This window comes from Nothoprocta perdicaria, unplaced genomic scaffold, assembly GCF_003342845.1.
Source record: "Nothoprocta perdicaria isolate Ctin4 unplaced genomic scaffold, notPer1 scaffold_4, whole genome shotgun sequence".
NCBI lineage: Eukaryota > Metazoa > Chordata > Aves > Tinamiformes > Tinamidae > Nothoprocta > Nothoprocta perdicaria.
Window position 1 is genome coordinate 9,657,718 of NW_020455643.1, and position 17,879 is coordinate 9,675,596.

General features: G+C 52.7%; 1 protein-coding gene across 2 annotated transcripts; it reads right to left on the reverse strand.

Annotated features, from left to right (window-relative positions):
- Window positions 1-17,798, reverse strand: BCL6 (B cell CLL/lymphoma 6). Of its 2 annotated transcripts, none has more exons than XM_026045158.1 (10): window positions 17,716-17,798; window positions 9,705-9,743; window positions 8,453-8,620; window positions 7,231-7,452; window positions 6,124-7,107; window positions 5,379-5,560; window positions 4,085-4,252; window positions 2,353-2,483; window positions 1,751-1,888; window positions 1-1,128 (listed from the first exon to the last, which is right to left on the reverse strand). In XM_026045158.1, exons 3-10 carry the CDS (start codon window positions 8,611-8,613, stop codon window positions 985-987), a joined length of 2,130 nt encoding a protein of 709 aa, XP_025900943.1. In that variant the 5' UTR covers window positions 8,614-8,620; window positions 9,705-9,743; window positions 17,716-17,798; the 3' UTR covers window positions 1-984. The 2 variants fall into 2 exon arrangements, with proteins under 2 accessions (XP_025900943.1, XP_025900944.1); XM_026045159.1 differs by having other exon boundaries at window positions 7,246-7,452; window positions 17,716-17,775.
- Between the last annotated feature and the right edge of the window lie 81 nt (window positions 17,799-17,879).

Below are 17,879 nucleotides of genomic sequence, written 5' to 3' on the forward strand. Positions count from 1 at the left end.
CAAAAAAATAAAACATTCCCCAATAGAGAGTTCCACCAAAACTCCTTTTGCAACGTCAGGCTGTACCTTGAAGAAACTGAGCTCAATATAGTCCATACATTGAAAACTTCCATTGAAAAGAAAGGCACCGTGCGAAACCACATTTTACATATATACAGACTGAGAACTAGAACAAAAAAAAATTACACTTTATTATTATTTTAAATTCCTTCTGCAGCTTTGTTGGTTTAATACACACTTTTTTTGTAAATTGTAAACCTTCACTTGCAAAAAAATACAAATACACTGATGCATTTAGACAAAATATTTTCTTACTTGTACAGATGCAATACTTTAAAATATCTTGTTAAGTGCTCTATCATAATAAAGATTCTCAGAGTGGCTTCTGCCTGCAGAGTCCAACTGAGCCTTTAATGCATTTTATATATTTTTAATATAGCTTTTTTTAAAGGTCTATATATATTTATTATATATATATTTATATATTTATATCTATATATATTTACAACTCTGCCATAGATTCCTTCACCTTTGGTTAAAAAAGTTAAAGCCCTCTCTGTAATAGCATACTTTCTCTTTAAAAGAACACACATTTTGCATACAAAAGAAAAAATCTGTTCCCATAAATCAACATTACATTCCTCATCTTCAAACGGCAAAGGCTGTGAAGGTTAGACTCCAGAGTTTATCAACACTCCACTGCACAGACATTTAAAATGACTATTTTTTATTTTCATGTTTTATATACAATAAGATCTGAATAATTTTTATTTTAGTTTCACATAACTGGGAAAAAAAATAAAACCCGTGTATTTTTTCCATTTCTAATTTTTTTTTTCCTATCTGCACTATGGGTTTAGAGGCACTCCATCATATGATGATTTTTTTTTTCTTTTTTTTTTTCTTTTTCTTTTTTCCTTCTTTTTTTTTAAAGTGTTGCAAGTATCCTTTGGACAGCTTCCCACGCCAATGCGCGCGGGGGCCTCAGCACGCCTTGGGGAGCTCCGGAGGCACCTCGGTCGCCGAGACGCGGTACTGCACCTTGGTGTTGGTGATGGCCCCGTGCTTCTGCCGCAGGTGCAGCCGCAGCTGGCTCTTGTGGCGGAAGTGCAGGTTGCACTTCTCACACTGCGGGGGCGAGACGCAGAGCGGGGAGCGTGAGATCCGCGGTCCGGCTGCGCCCTCGTGGACCCCCGACCCTCGCGGGGGACCTCACTTCAAGCCCTTGCACCCAACCACAYGCTGCAGTGCAGATGCAACCCTGCACATTGAGTTTTAGGAGATGCACAAGGGCCAAGGCCACTCTGCACAGGACACTGKCTCCCCAGGCTCCTTCGCCTCAGTGCTCCAAGGGCTCTGCCCTGACACCCATGCACGGCAAGAGGGGGTAATTTAAGCCCACAGCTATTTGGAGAAGTGTGACCTTCTTCCAGAAGAGGTGAGAGGAACAAGAGCAGCTAAGATGTACCCAGGGCTGAGACGTGTGTCAGAATCGGAGCCAGTTTCCAGCACGGACAGTCGTGACAAAATACCACACTGGCACCAGCTAATGTGTGAGCAAGGGACAGGGCACAGGGAGCAAATTTGACCTTGGCAAATGGCCTTGTAGGGCCCCACAAGGCAAGTGAAGGGTGCCCAGGGGGCTGGTGCTGAGCCAGGTCCATGCAAACACCCAAGCGCCTGCCCACCCATTGGGTTCGGGAGGGCTCCCTCCCTGCCGCGAGCTCCCGCGAGGCGCAGGGTCACTCACATGATAGGGCTTCTCTCCCGTGTGGATTCGAAGGTGACTTTTGAGGGTCTGCAGATGCCGGAAGCGCGTGCCGCAGATTTCGCACGGGTAGGGTTTCTCCCCGGTGTGAATTAGCACGTGAGCACGGAGATGGGCCACCTGCGGGAGAGCAGCGGGTTACAGGAACAGCCCTGGAAGGGGCAGGGGGTCCCGGAGGAGGGGTCTGATGGTTGGTCTCAACCAGTCCACCCTCCTATCAGAACAGCCCAAATCCTGGCTGCGATTTCAGCTGCTCAATCCTTGCTTGGACAAAGCTCAGAGAGGGCTTTTATTTTTCTGTACGTTCTAGCTGGCAGTCAGAGCCACAAGGGTCTGAGGTCTCCAATCCATAACAGGAAATGGAGGAGAGACATTAAAAACAGAAATCAGATTTCTTAGCAAACCAGCAAATCAGCCCTCTAGGAGCTCCAAGCTCCTATCATTTCATGGAACGGGGGTTGGCAGGTCTTGGACAGGAGCTCCAAGCTCCTAGCATTTCATGGAAAGAGGGGTGGCCGGTCTCAGACAYGAGCTTGGCCATCTCCACCTGCCCTGAGCCTGCAGGCCCCACCAGCAACACACACCTGGACGAAGCGGGCTCCGCACGTCTCGCACTTGTACGGTTTCTCGCCGGAGTGGATGCGCGTGTGGGTTTTCAGGTTGGCCGGCCGGTTGAACTGCGCCCCGCAGATGTTGCAGCGATACGGCTTTTCCCCTGTGGAACCAGGAGAAAGGCAGCGGGGATAAACACCAGCTCGCTTAGCCCGTGTGCCAGAGCACTCTCCAGAGCTGCTGCCCCTCTCCAGGCACCAACCCTCTGGCACAACCTGCAGCTCCAAGTCCTACAGCTTGTGTTGGAGCTCAGCAGCYGGCAGGTCAGCCCAGGACATCCCCAGAGCTGGGCACAGCGTGGGAGCGAGCTGGGCATTGCGGAGCCTGCCCGCCGGCATGCGCTGCACACGGGTATTTTTAGCTGGGAAGCCCAGGCAGGAGCAGCCTCTGCTCCCCCGCTCCTCCCAGGGACAGAGGGTTATGCCACTATTGTCTTCCTTGGGTTGGGAGGTGCAGCCTTGGATGTGAAAGAAGACGTTGACCACCTCTGCCAGTGAGGATTAACAATTTCACCCCTCCTGGCCCAGCAACAGCCTGGCACACGGGACTTCTCCACATCCATGACTAAAACATGCAGAGCCGCCCGGCTCAGTTCGGTCTCCTAATGGTCTTGAGCACATCCCGTCTCAATTGTTCATCCCCTCTTTAGAGGAGCCAGAAGAGCTGATAGAGAGGAAAGCCAAGGCACGCCCAGCAACAGCACTCCCAAGCCATTATTTAGTCAAAGTCACTGCTGTGAAGCCCCAGCTGACTTTCTCACCACCAGCAGAGAGTTGCAAAAAGATCTCAATTGAGTTTCTTTAGGATGGACAAAGCTGGGCTCAGCAGGGAGTGGGCACACACATTGTTTCTCCTCCTGCCATGTCCTTTTGTTTTGATTCAACAACATCAGGGCATTCAGTTCTTTCCAGATGTATCCAAAAGACCTGGAAGGCCCAGGGGACTTCTGCCTCCTCACACCTTCAAACCCTAGCCCAGCAAATACATTGTTTTATTAATCTGCACAGGCCTCATCAAGCTTAAGTGAGACTCYAGGGCATAATGTCAAACTGAGTACAGCAACACTGAGTTTTTAGCACAGACTTCCCTTTCTCAGCATGTAAATTGTTTGATGTCATGTTAACCATTAATGAAAGCAAGAAAAAAAMCCCACGTTTGTCAGCAAATGACTAAACTCTTAATATTCTGTTCCTTTCTCAGCTTTCATTGGATGTACTCTCTGTGAATTGGTACATTCACTGATTTTCCTATTGGCAGAGTTTCTGCCAGGCTTCATATGATCTGAATTTCTAAGATATAGGGGGGTGGGGGAAAAGGTTTCTCCCTAACTGAGCTTTTGAATTCTTCTTTTATCCATGAAAAATAATCCAAAGGGCACAAGTCTGCTCCCAGCCATGAGTTTTGCTGCTGCCAAAACAGCAGCACCTGGTGCTATAAAGCAACTAAGGTCCAGTCACCCTACGAGGCAGGGCAGCATTTCCCCTAAGCCAAAGCCCAGGCAGGTTCAGCTCAGCCCAAGAGCAGCATCCAGGCTCCCGGGCAGCACTGAGGAAAGCATTTGCAGCAACACACCAGCACCTGGCTCTCTCCAGCACAGACAACTAGTGACACAGAGCAGGGAACGCCACAGCCATGAACACCCGAACACAACAGCCCAGCAGCTCAATATCTCCCCAGTAGGTCCCCCCAAGGCCGATGCCGTACCCGTGTGGACGGTTTTGTGGCTGGCGAGGTTCCCCTTGTATCGGAAGGAGGCCTGGCAGCGATCACACTTGTAGGGCTTATCGCTGTGCACTTGCAGAGAGTGTCTCTTGAGAGAGGCCTCTTCGGAGAACCGGCAGTCACACTCGTTGCAGAAGAAGGCTCCGTTCTCTGGGAAGGCAGAGAGAAGAGCAATGAGATGGGCCATCTGGCACCTCGGTAGGCCATGGTCTGGGGTTCTGCTAGAGAGGGACAGCCGACACAGCCAGCACTGGAGCAATACGCTGAGCCCGGATGTCTGAGGTCAGCAGCACTTGCACCATGCTATTACAGCCGCAACCTCCCTGCACACAGAGCAAGAACACGTGTGGCTTAGGAGGGCACAGTAATCCCTGGCCACCTCTCCTTCAGGGTGACAGGAGCTACCGCTTATTAAAGCTGCTCCCACAGCACAGGAAGTCAGGCATCTCACCTAGGTATACGTCAGGGAGGTCTACAAAAGCACCCAACTACCAGGCATCCTCCAAAGGATGCATGCTCAGCCCTGGAGCAATTCCAGCTCCTGTAGAGGCCTTAAACCTTTACGTGCACAGATGTCTTCCCTGAGCACAGGAAGATCATCAGCATTTAGAGCTCCTGGCAGGTCCCCTCTACAAAGGTATCTAACTCGTAAGTGCTTTAGCCTTGAGCATCATCAGACCTGAGTTCCCTTTGTTGATCTCATCCCACACCGCAGGAAAACAAACAATTCCGTATTCCCCCTCCCTGAGCTACAGGCAGATGGGTGCAAAGATACTTGTCTATGGGCCTGTGGAATTTTGCAAGAGGATTGCAAGTCTAATTATCCGTGTTTCTCCAGATGTGCACATTGGGCTCGCCGATAATGAAGATACCGTGACGGATGAGTGAGACACACTGTATTGCCCAATCTCTATTAGGGTCATTACATCTGCCAAGCTTGTTCTCCTGTGGTTCTGCTGGGGTGGGGTGTACCTCGTTTCCTGTCCTTAGCTGCCAAGGTAGCAGCAGGTGACTAACTTCTCACACCAAGTGCCTAGATGGTGTTGGGAGGGGAAAGCCAGAAGAGAGCAGAAGCAATTCCCATGTGTGCATCCCTCACGTGCATGCACAGAGCTGGTCAGCCAGTGGAGAGAGCACTGTAAAGTGCTTTGGGATCCATCAGCATCAGAGATGGTTTTGACTGGCCACTTGGATGAAGGGCACTGGGTGGACAGATCCCTAGACTGCACAGCCCCACTCCCTGCCAGTTGCAAATGATGCAGCTGAGGAGACTCACCGCAACTGGAGTCAGAGTATTCAGACTGGGTTTCCCCCATCTCTTCTCCAAAGGTTGAGCCAGGGGTGTGAAGGCACATCTCAGCATGTTGTGGGGACTGGCAGCCACAGGAGCTGCACTTCGATGAATGCATGTACAGCGGGGACTGCCCTTCACTGCTCCGAGGGGACCCATCCAGGGACCTGTGGAAGGACAGCAATGCACACAGCCGTGAGAAGGCCCTTGCTGTGCTTGAGCTATGAAGCCCTTGATGTTTGCACCCTTCCAGACATGAAGAACATCCATGTTTTATGGGAGATTTTTGTGGAGATGCACAGCAGAGCCCTGATCAATAACTGGTCCCTCATGCTTCAGGTGCCCATACCAAGCAACCTCAAAGCTCTCTAGGAACATCCGTGTCCAGGATATAGTGCACTGTTCCCGGACAGTTAGGCCTTTTCAGAGCACACAGCCAAGCGAACGCTCTGGGCAAAAGGACTCAGGTGAAAACAGGCTGGGTGAATCCAGGCTCAGAAACCATCCAAAGCTGCAGTGAGCCAGACATTCCTGACCCAATGTTCCCAATTTCACTGCCAGACCAGGCCAGCACTGCTACCGTGTGGATGGCCAGCTGATGTCACTGGCAGTGCTCCACCAATGCAGAAGTTCCCACCTGGTCCCCAACCCAACACCCCAGCTATTTCAGACACTTCCAAACCTTCACCAACAACGTATGGAGTTCTGTTGCTCAGGGGAATCTTCTCACCTGTTAACAATGTTGTTGAGTCTGCTCGCTTGTGGGATAGTGGAATCTTCTCCACTCACACTCATCTTGGTAGGGGATTGCACATTGAGGTGTTCTGGCTCCATGGACTGCTGGCAGGTGGACATGGGCATGTAAGTGCGAGGAGAGAGGGTTCCCATCTCATTCTGATCAGCACCATCTTGCTTGGTGCTCTGATTGAGAGAGTTGAGGACAATGAACTTATACTTCTTCCAGTTGCAGGCTTTGGGGTCTGTGGGGCTCTTGGTGGCAAGAGAGCTAGAGCTCTGACCAATACGGGCGTTCTTGCTGCTGCTGGACTCCGTCGGCGAGTTGGGCTGACAGTCTGACTTCTGGGGGCTCTGGGGGCTAATGAGTCCCTTGCGGTCCAAGGGGGTGTTGGTGGGCTCAAAGTGCTGGCTGATCTCATCTTCTGAAGATGTCCGCTCCTCCTCTTTGGCCACTTTGTCGCAAGAGAAGTAGGAGTTGTTTCGGACCGAGGGGACAACAGGTTTGGGGCCAGAGGCTACGCTGTAGTGCATGTCACTCCTGGCTTCTTCAGCAGCAGCTTCTTTTGGAGCATAAATCGTGGCATGGCACATGTTGGCTGAGATGTCGGTGATGGTTCTCATGTACTCTGTGGGGACTGTCCGAGAGCTGTCGCATGGCAGAATCCTCTCCTTGGGGAAGGCACTCGCCCTTGAGAGTTCGGAGAGGGGCATCCGCATCTCCCGCAACTCATCATCCACAAGGAAGCCATTTAGAGGGAGGGGGCTGTATCCAGGGTAGGAAATGGAGGATCCAGACAGGCTATTGAACAAGCCAGGTGCAAAGGCTCTCCCATCACAAAGGGACCCATTTCGGAGGTGCATGCTGCTTTCTGAGATCTCTCTGCTCCGATAAGCCATCACCTCTGGGTGACTCAGCATCCGGCCAGCCAGAAACTCTTCCCTTGGAGTCTTCATAGCAGACACCATTTCAGCTTCACTGTAACCAGGCAAAAAGGAGGTACAGACAGTCATTTCTATACTCAAGAATGAGTTCACTCCCACCCCAACACACCATCCCAGGCTCTTCCCAGGCTCTCCAAAGTTCACTCATGGCTCTCACCTAGATTTGACAAACCTTCGGCAAGTATCAACCACGTGCTCCATCTGCAGGTACAGTGCTGTGGCCATCACAGCCATGATATTGTTCTCCCTCAAGTTCAGGCGGGATGTGTACATGAAGTCCAAGAGGATGCAAAACCCCTCAGGGTTGATTTCAGGGTCTAAATTGATGACATTCAAGTTGCATTTAAGCTGATCAGTGAAGATGCTGTAGAAGAGGCCACTGGAGGGGAGACAGAGAAGAGATGAGTGTGATGACAACTCAGAAGAAGAAAGAATTTGTCTGAAATCCTTTAGCACAGAGGGGTTCCTGAACGATAAAGAAGCCAAAGGCAATTACAGCATTCCCTGAGCTTCCCGCTTATTATCGAGCTTGGTTTCCCAGCTTAGTAAGCATCTTCTGTGCTGCACTTTTACCAACTGGAACAGCCTGCTTTCAAATCTCACCTGCCCAACAACTCTCCACTGCCCTGGTTTAGAAATTCCCCCTTTTTTGTTGCTGTTGTTGTTCTTGCCACCGCCACCCCCTTCCTGCTGTGTCTCATTTCTTTCAAAAGCCTCTCGGGAGATCCACACATACTTTAACCAGAAAGAAAAGGAAATGTTGACAAAACATTTTTCAAATGTTCTAATAGCTAAATCCTTGCTTTTCCACATCCCCGCGCCCTGTCAAGAGAAGACCTTGGAAGGCATCTGCAGTGATTCAATTGAACGATAGTGGGATGTTAATTAAGAATTTGCTAAGAAACAGTCCTGGACCTGGAAGGGGATTTCAGCAGAGGTGGGCGCAGTCAGCAAACTGGGGGCCAGGGAGGAACAGCTCTAAAAATAGCCRTGACAGGGGACACTGCAGTCACAAAGGACTTGCTCACCCCAGCGAGCATCCAGCCCCGCCTCCCCTTCCCTACTCTCAGGGAGCCTTCGTGCTCCGTCTTCAGAAACACAACCCACGTCCGCCGTGCTCCTGTTCATCTCGAGGGACTGCATGTAGGCAAATGTATGCACTCAAGAAAGAGGGGTCTGTGCACCATGCTACAAATAAGAGGCCTCAGTTTTAGCTCCTTTACTAGCAAAGGCTTCTTGGCAGCCTGTGTGAAGTCTGCTTCCCTGCCTCAATTTCCCTGTCTGTAAAACCTGCAGGCTTCCCAGGGGCTCAATAGTATTGCAGGTCACCAAAGGCACAGGGAAGAGAAAGGGACAGAGGAACCCATTCCTGCACTCACCTGCAGGCCATGAGGACTGTTTTATGAGCTCTGAACTGTTCCCGGTTCACAATGATGACAACATCGGTCAAGATGTCCCGGCTTCTAAGGCGGTTGAGATTGAGGAGGACATCGCTTGCATGGCGGGTGAACTGGATGCAGCTGTCTGCTGGTGAGGCCATCTTGAGTCTGCTCAAAAAAAAGAAGAAGGTGGAGATGGATGGGAACACAGAAGCAGCTGAGAAAGGAACCTAGACCCAGTAAAGAGACAGCTGCCACTCCATAAAGGGTTTAGATGGTGAAGTGTGGCTGGTGGTGACAGCACCAGCTTCTCAGCCCCAGGAGAAACAACAAACAGGGAGGTGACTGCATTTCAGCTTCTGCTCCAAGTGCCCGCCAGGCTGCCCAGCAAAGTCTCTTGAAAGAGCCAGACCTAGTGTGTCTCAGCTCCACCCAGCGAGCTGGTGGGCGAAGGCAACCAGACCCTCCTGATGATTAGCTAACTGGCTCCTCTTTCTCCCTGCCTCACCCATGGTGGCTCCACCCCAGCCCACTCCTCCCACCACAGCTGCTCCCTTGGGTTTGCCTCCACAAAGCTCTCAACACACTGTCTTCCCAGTCTCTAGACCTTCCACAAGCACCATTCCCCCACCCATCTGCTGGCTGGCTGTAGATGCAGCCTTGGAAATCAAAACTGTCCTCGTCCCAACAGAAGCTGCAAGAATTTCAACATCTGGAAAATAGCCCATGGTGAAGCACAACCCTCAGCCACCATCAAAACTACTGATGAACCTTCCCTGCTTCCCAATGTCCACTTTGGAGCAGAACTGTTCAAAATTTCCCARTAAATCAGTGGCAATAGTCAGGGGCAGAACCCATCTAACCTGCTGGATTGCTACCCACACTTCAGSCCATTCTCGCCAAGTGAGGGAGGCTTGGGTTAGTTGAGGAATACAAACCTTCCCCCAACACAACAGCCCTTTGATCTGTGTTAGAGGGGCCCTCCGAGCAGCCTGCCATCTAGCACCCAGGACAGTCCAAAAACCTCTTTGACTTTGGGCTGGAATCGACATCTTAAATGTGCAATTCTTCAATGAGTAGCTCCCTCCCGCGTTCTCACCTCCTCCTCCTTTCCCAGTGGGATATGAACGTACAGTATTTTCTACAGAGCAGCTGCTCTCCTGAAAACAGATCCCAGCTGGGTCTAATGAAACATTTCATTCAACGTGTTTAAGGGAAGCGGGGGGGAAGCACAAAATTTAAATGTACATACCCAATGCCTCAATTCACAGTCCAAAAGTTTCTTTCAAACCTACAAATAAAGCACAAGAAAACAAATGCCATATTAGCTGGTATATATGAATTGATCCCAAAAGGACGTGCGCTTGTTGTCTCGCTGGTGCATCAATGGGATAAAAAGCTAGAGATAATCAACCTTCTACTCTCCAGTAAGGTTAACATTTGTTTCTTCCGGTACAGTGTGTTCTTATCACAACCACAGGCTTTGAGAATCCAATCATAGCTTCTTCCACACCCTCTAGCCCAAACCATGGGCGTATGCCAAGGGGATTTTCATTTCCATGACTCAGGAACCGAAAGGCAGGTGGGGAAGGGAAGTCAGGCAAGAATGTTYTCACCACGTCTTTCGGAGATAACTCTCCCCTGCCAAGACCAAATTCCCAGCCAGTGCCATATCCAATGCCAGTGCCATATTCCCAGCACCTCATTAACAGGTATGACTTACACAYCCGCTGCCAGTACTTAGAAACCTCGAAAGAGCCTGAATTCAGCCCTCCAGAGTAGCTACTGCCCCTCTCAGGATGCCAGTGCACTTCAGACACCAGGAAAATGCTTGGGAATGGTACTCCCAAACAGATTCGGGAAGATATGGCCATCAAGTATTGAAGGCATTTGGCCAGGATCACACAGGACATGAGTGGCTGAGATGGAAGCACAACCAGAACAAATGCCTTGTCCAGGCTAGTGACAAAGCTTTTCCCCAAACTGTAATTTCTGTCTCTGTCCGCTGCTTTTGTGGGCAAAATGACTGGGGCTGCACAGCGAGGAAACACAGGAGTTAAACGCCTTCCAAAACTCAGGCTCTTATTTCCCAACTTCCTTAAAAAATAATTAGCACAGCTGACCTGGTGCCAGCGCTAGGAAGAGGGCTCTCAGGTGGCTGCCCTGTCAGCAACCAGGAAARCCATCATAAATAAATGCACAACCTCTGTGCAGCCCTGAGACCCTCACCATACTATTTTTAGGACTGATCAAAAGTTTTTGGGAGCAAAGTGACATAGATGACTTCCGGCACTTGCAGGGATCCCATCCAGCCCTGCAAGGACAAGCGTTCCGCTTTCTTTCCCTTACARGAGATGCTCAGATGCAGAGCCCAAGCTCTCCCTGCGTCTCCAGAGACRCCGGAGCAGGAAGGAGTGTGATCTATGACAAGGTATCGCACGCAAAGCCCAGAAGGGCATCGTGCAATTCCGTTCCAGAGATCAAATGCAAATCTCCAGAGCTGCTCCGAGTCCTGCTAGCGCTGAGCTTCGCACACACAGACACACACACACACAAAATGACTCATTTCCCAAATACTGCAGACTCTGACCTCTCTGTACACACCGGCTGCCAGCCGCTCGCTACCCTCACTCGAGAGCCAAGGGACTTACAGCCATCCATAGGGAGCCCTGCACGCATCCCCGTTTCCGCACCAGCGGATCACGCACGTCCCGGCTGCCTGGGTCACGTCCCGACCTCGGCCGGGCGGGCGGCCCTGCCACCAACTCCTCGGAGCTCCCAGAGCCCACGCCGGTGTCACGGCGCCGTCACCAGCTGACCCACTTACAAACTAACCAAGTTACAAACTGCAGGGTGAACTCTGTGCCCTTGAGCATCACGTGAGGAGCTGTCGCTGTCACCGAGCTCCCTCTCCCGCGGCGAGGGCACGGAGCTGCCCAGKCGGGGAGCACCCGCTGCCCTCCCACCCCTCACATCCTCCTTACCCTGCACAACCATCTCCCCCCGGGCCGCCCGGGAGCTGCCCGGCCCCCTGCACCGCCCATAGAGCCAGGCAGGTGCATCCCAAGCGCTCCCAGCTGCAGGATGTGGGCGAGCAGAGGGAGAGGGACCTTCCTTCCCCTCACTGCACCGAGCCGGGCTTAACCCTGCCCTTCCCAGCCCTTGCGCAGGACCATCGGCACATGGGACGATGCCGGGAGCGGCAGAGAAGGGGGACAGGGATGGGAAGCAGCRGAAACCGCGGCTGCCCGGCAAGGTCTTCCTCTTCTGCTGCCAAAGCCCGCGAGGTGCCAGGGCTCGGCCGCGGCGGCAGCGTCGCCCCCGGCTTTCCTGCGCGGTACCTTGCAGGTGCAGGGCGGCCCGGCGCTCCGGGCTGCGCTCGCCACGGCTCTCAGTGCCTGGAGAGGAAGGTGTGGGCCAGGCGCGCAGCCCCTCGCGGCGGCCGCGGGGGCGGCCCGGGGCTGTTGGTGCCACTGCCTTCCAGGAAGGCTGCGGGTCTGCCCCGGCGCTTCATGGAACGGCCCTTCCCTGGCGGCACCTCCCCGAGAAAGCCCATTCCTGGAAGGGAGCCCAGGCCGGTGCTGCCCTGCCCAGGGTGGCCGGCTTGGCAGGCGAGCGAGGGAGCTCGGGGCTCTGCACACAGGGGAAATCCTGCTCGGCTCCGCTCCATCCACGCCAAAGGGGGACCCCCACTGCTTCCCCCAGGAAAGTGGGACACCCTGAGTCCTCCCCCTCCATCCAGCCATGCTCTGTTTTATAGCAAATCCCTTTCCGTTCCTGGTACATAGGGAGCCTCCCCACCATGCTCAGGACGATGCCCTTGCTCCTCTACTCCCTTTGCATGCACCAGATCCCTCCTCATCCCCCCAGCAAGCCAGGGGAGGGCAGCACCCACCCCCCTGCAGCATCCCGCATCCTACCAGAACCTCTGGGCTTCTCCTCAGCCCAGAGGGGCCAGGAAGTCTCTCTTCCCCACAGCTCCATCCCACACAGGGCTCTGAAACTGCCCGCCCAGGGGAAGCGCTATCCTGCCCCCACTCCCTTGTCCTTACCCTGCCATAGGGCACCAGCACTGCAGGAGCAACCGGCTGCCCCTGGGGGACACGGCTGCCACCAACCCACCCCCAGCCCATCAAGGGACACGCAAGTGCTTCCATATGGTGACCAGAGGCAAGGGGCAATGGGGGAGCCCCAGGCACAACCACAGGTCCTACGAGCCCTGAGGAAGAGGACGTGCAAGTGCCCAGCTCCGCTTTCCCAGCATCACACACACAAGGGGCACGAAGCATCCTTCAGCTGTCAGAGCACAATTTTATTAATTTAGCAGCTTCTGTTTGGTGCCTAGGCCAGAACGTGGCTCGGTTAATAATAGCCAGGGAAGGGCAAGCCCAAGAGGAGTCCTAGCAGACGCCGTCAGCACAGATCAAAAGCGGCATCGCCAGCACAACCCTGTAGTTTTTTCCATCGTACCCTTCCGTGAGCGGATTGCACGCGCTGTATCGAGCGGTCTCTGCTAACTTTCAATCTGATCCAATTTCCTGCCAGCAAACAAATGTTTCTAGGAAATGCAATACATTATCTGGACGGGTTTATTATCAGCCCTTGGAACCAGGAAAACGGCATATTTTCTTGAGCGCTGCAGGGAGCTTCAGAGTTTGTACTTCAAAAGAGGATTTAAAAGGATTGCCCTTGAAAGTGGGCCCAGCTCAAGTTGTTTTGGTCTTTGCAAAAGAAAACGCAGGGGGAGGAGGAGGAGGAGGGAGGGGGAAAGATACTAAAAACATCTCAACTGTTTTCCGCTGTGAGGATTCCCCCTGCTCTTTGCATAGCCAAGATCCAACTAGGAGACAGAGCCAGCGAGTGCCCTTGGGAAGCAGGGAGTCAAACCTGCTCCAACACTTCAAATGACCCCTAGCAATTCAGCATGTTAATTCTACAAGCAAAGGCGGGAGCCTCGTCTCATCCGAGGCCGAGGGAGCTACTCGAGGGAGTAGGAGGCAGATGCAGCGTTTGCCCACGCGAGCCCTGCGCCAAGCGCTGCCCCGGTGGCAGAACGCACCACAGCCCCAGCTGCTCCGACCTGCACAGCAGTGACCCACTGACCAACCCCATGCCAGGGCCATCGCTCACAAGCCAGCAAATCCCTTCCCCTCCGTCCACGCTCCAGGTATCAAGGTGGCAACAGTCCATTTTGGCAGCAAGGAGCTCAGACAACCAGCCTAAAYGCAGCACCTGGGGGACACGTGTGCAGTTTGGGATCCCCTTCCACCCCATCCTATTTATTTAGCCCATCAGGTCTGTTTTGATATCTGTTTCGGAGTGTGCCATGCCCAACATGAGACATGTTCTGCAGAACCCACCACCCTGCTGCACACAAATCCCAAGCTCTCCTTGCTGCATAAACCACCAGATGCTCCTCACGTGTCCAAAAAAGGGGTAAACCCAAGGCAGAACACAGCCTGGGAAAAGGAGAGAAGAAAAATAACAGCCTGGAGGGTTCTCCTCTCCCTCATTCCCTTGGCTCTCCCTGCATCCTAGGTGTGAAGCGATGCTGAGCTTGCAAGGGAGTTGCACAGCCCTGAAGGCAACACAATCCCTGACGGAGGAGAAGTCCTGCTGCAACTGAGCACAAGCAAGACTTAACAATTTGAAAAATTGGATTTGGAATTACAAGGTGGATTTTGAATTAAGAAAAAAAATAAACCAGGGAAGGCTACTTCCCTTCTTTATTTAATGCAAAAAGGCATTTGCAATCTAAATTTGCAGTCTCAAAAAGTTTACCAGGCAGAGCGAACTTCTGAATACTCATTTAAACGAACTGCAAACTCCTGAGGTTCACCAATGCCTGCTGTAAACATGGAAACCAAGTGCCACTTCTTGCCAAAGAGAAGAATGGTTTAAAAATAGACCTAGAAAAGTGTACAGGCACTGGGTATACACGGCTCCCACTACGATAAAACRGAATGAGAGGTTACCGACACGCACTCAACTTCCCAAATTTAGGTTTTACAAACTTTTCAAAAGATGAGAACATTTCAGCCTTCAACTGAACGAGCAAATGTTTCTCATGGGGTGTTTGCAGCCCAAACATTACAGCCCATGAGCTAAAACAGGCATCATATGGCTTAGTTGATGACAGTGACAGAAATACAAAGAGATACATGAATTGCACAGTGACAAGTCCACATATTCGTTAGAGTTGTTTCACTTATCTCTACAAGCTTTTTTTTTTTAATGGACATTTAAAAAGGGACACTCATCCCWGCTCCCCAAACAAAGTATTGCCTCAGTAAGTTTTATCATGTGCACTTAYAATAGGATCTTGAGGACAATATCAATACATTTGATTTTAAAAAACTAAAAATTAATATTAGGCAGCTGCCATCATAACTAGACGGGAATGAAGAAAAAGAAAAGAGCTCCATGAGACATCCTAAATCGGGCAGAAATTCAAGGGAAGATTAACACCACAACTCGGAAAGATTTTCACATGCGATTTCATGACAAGAGCCGGCGAGAACTCCATATGGAAATGCCAGCGACTTTAATAAGCGCGCGCTTGTTTCCAATTAGGCTCCTTAAGTAAGTGCAGCGGCATCCAGAGTTTCTTCGCCACCGTCCCCCGAGCTCGCGAGCGTTTCTTTCTTTTTATAAGCAGTGCATTAATAAACACGTTGCCGCTGTGCCGAGCCGCGGCCGGCGGAGCCGGCGACCACACGACACTAGATGGCACCAGCTCGCTTCGCTGCAGAGGCGATTTTTCCCCTTGGAAAATAAAACACCCCAACCAAACCTGGAAAACATATAATTTCGTCGATGTAATTCTGTTTCTCTTAAAAATGTGTCTGAGCAACATTATTTTTACGAGCTTTTCCAGCCTTGTTTTTCAAAATTTAATGTTTCTGCTAGGTTTATTTTAGACGGCAGGCTTAAGTCCTCCCTGGGCTGCGAATGGGGATGTCTGAAGACTTTTAAAGACTTTTAACAGATTTTTTTCCTCTCTTTTTGGKGGGATTTGTAAGAATCACTTCTCATTCTGACTTCTTCCTTTGCAATAATAACTAACCAGTTAAATTCCACTTCCTCTCCGAATATTGACTCGGACCGTCAGAACTGAGGGGGATTGGAAATTGGAATTGAAATGCATCCCGAGAGATCTTTGATCTGTTTTGCCAGTCAAAAAATTGAACACTCAGAGACGAAGCCTTTAAGCCTTTTCTTAGTGGCACAATATAATAATCCATTCTTCTGGAAAATTGCTAGACAGTCTTTGAATATTTTAATGGATTGATGATTTGTTTAACAGGGGAAAAAAAAAAAAAAACGCCGCCTGTAATATAAGTTCTTAAGCCGACAATCCCTTCGTTAAAAGGGAAATAACAGAGGCTTAAGCTTTCTCCGTGTGTGTTTGCATACACTCCCGTCGCACGCATGAGAAAGAAATAGAAGGAGAGCTGCCTTAAAGCATTTTCAAAGCAATTTCCGAACTGAAGCCTCCCCCAGCTCCACGCAGCGCCAGGAGGAAGCCCACATTTCTCCTCCACGCGCTTATCCCGCAAGCCCTCGAGACAACGCTGCCAAGGAGGGAATTTGAAGAGCCCAGGACGGCGACCAAGGCGCTCGCAAGGAGCAACAGGGGCCGGGCGCTGCCCGCCGGCGCCGCTGCCCCTCGCGGCGGTGCCGGCCCGGGCCGATGCCGGAGCGCGGTGCTGCGCGGTGCTGCGCGGTGCTGCGCGGCCGCGGCCAAACGCGAGCCGAGGCGGAGCTCAGCCCTCCCTGTTGTTTTTGACTCAGGATTTTTGCAGTCCGGATTTGCCTCTTCCTTGGAAACGCAACAGGGGTCAAAGGCGGCTTTTTAGGCACATCTGAAAGAGGCCGCCGCGGATTTCTCTAAACAAGCGGCTCGCTTTCCGCTTCCCTCCTTCTCAAGGGGCGATTTCATAACGTTCACGCTGTGACTTTGCAAACTCCGGGAGCAGAGCGGGAGGGAGGCCCGGCGGGGAGGGGAGGGGGCGGCCGGGAGAGGTCGCTGCCGCCCGACCACGGAAAGTTTTCACAACAAAAGTTGGGCTTTTTTTCGGTTTTGTTTTGCCCCCACCCCTTTTTTTAGTTAAAATAGAAAATAAATAAATAACACCCCCTCCCCCGCTCCCTTGCCTTGTGTTTTTGGGAGCTGCGGGGCAGGACGCAGGGTCGCTCCGCGGCCGCGCAGCCCCGGGCAGCGGCGCGCGGGGCCGGCGGCGCCTGCGGGAGCTCCGCGCCGCGCGCACCGGCCGCGCTGTCCCCTTCCCTGAATTACTCCCCTCTTCGCGGGCATCATTATTATTAATAATAATAATTTAAGCCCTCCGCGTAGCATGCGGAGCTGCCTCGCGCCTCCGCAGCTGAAGCCTTTTCCTTTTATTTATTTCCATGTGGCAAAAGCCGCGGGGAGCAGCGCGGGTGCCCGCAGGCGCGGGAAGGGGTCCCCGCTCCGGGGGGTGCCCCGTGTCCCCCGTCCCCTCCGCGGGCTCCGGGGCCGCCTCCCCGCGCGGCGGCCTCTCCATCCCCGCCCGCCGCGGCCCCGCGCAGCGCGGGCTGCCCAGCGCAGCAGCCCCCTTCGCTCCGCGGGCGCGCGGACGTGCAAGACGAGCCAAAATAAATAACAACAATAATAATAATAAAATACGAATAACCGCGGTGCTGCAGGGAACGTAACGCCGAGGAGCCCGAGCGGCGCCGCGGGACGCGCTCCCCGCACGGAGCCCGCGCGCGGCCGCCCCGTCTCGCGGCGCCCGCAGGTGCCGAGCGGCGGCCCCGCAGCCGGTGCCTCCCGCCTCGGCCCCGCTCCCCGCGGCCCTCCTTTCGCAGCGGCGCCCGACGGGAGCAGCGCGCAGAAGGACGAGCAAAAATAAATAAATGAAGAGATCGGGGGAAAATAACAATAAATAAAGCGGGGCGAGCGAGGCGGGCGGGGGGCGATGCTCGGTGGCGGAGAGCCGCGCGCCGCCGTCGGGGCGGCCCCGAGCACCTGCCGCGGAGCGGGGAGGCGAAAACGGGTAGAAATTATATAGCGGCGGCGCGGCGCCAGCGCGACTGGCAGCGGAGCGAGGGGCAGGGAGGGAGCGAGAGGAGGGAGAGCGAGCAGAGAGGAGGGAAAAAAAAAAAAAAAAAAAAAAAAAAAAAAAAAAAGAAGAAAAAAAAAAAAGAGAGAGGAGGGAGAGAGGAGGGAGAGAGAATTAAAGGGTAAAAGCGGCGGCGGCGGCAATAGCAGCGGCAATCACCTGGTCTCCGGGCTTTCCTAGAAACTCCTTGCATCACCACTTCTAAGAACCCCAGTTCTAAGAATCAACAGAGCCCAATTCTCGGAATTTGAGCTGCCGACCCTACCACCGCGCCCGGCGCGGGGAGGGCCGCGTCCCTCCCCCGCCGCCGCCGCCGCGCGCCG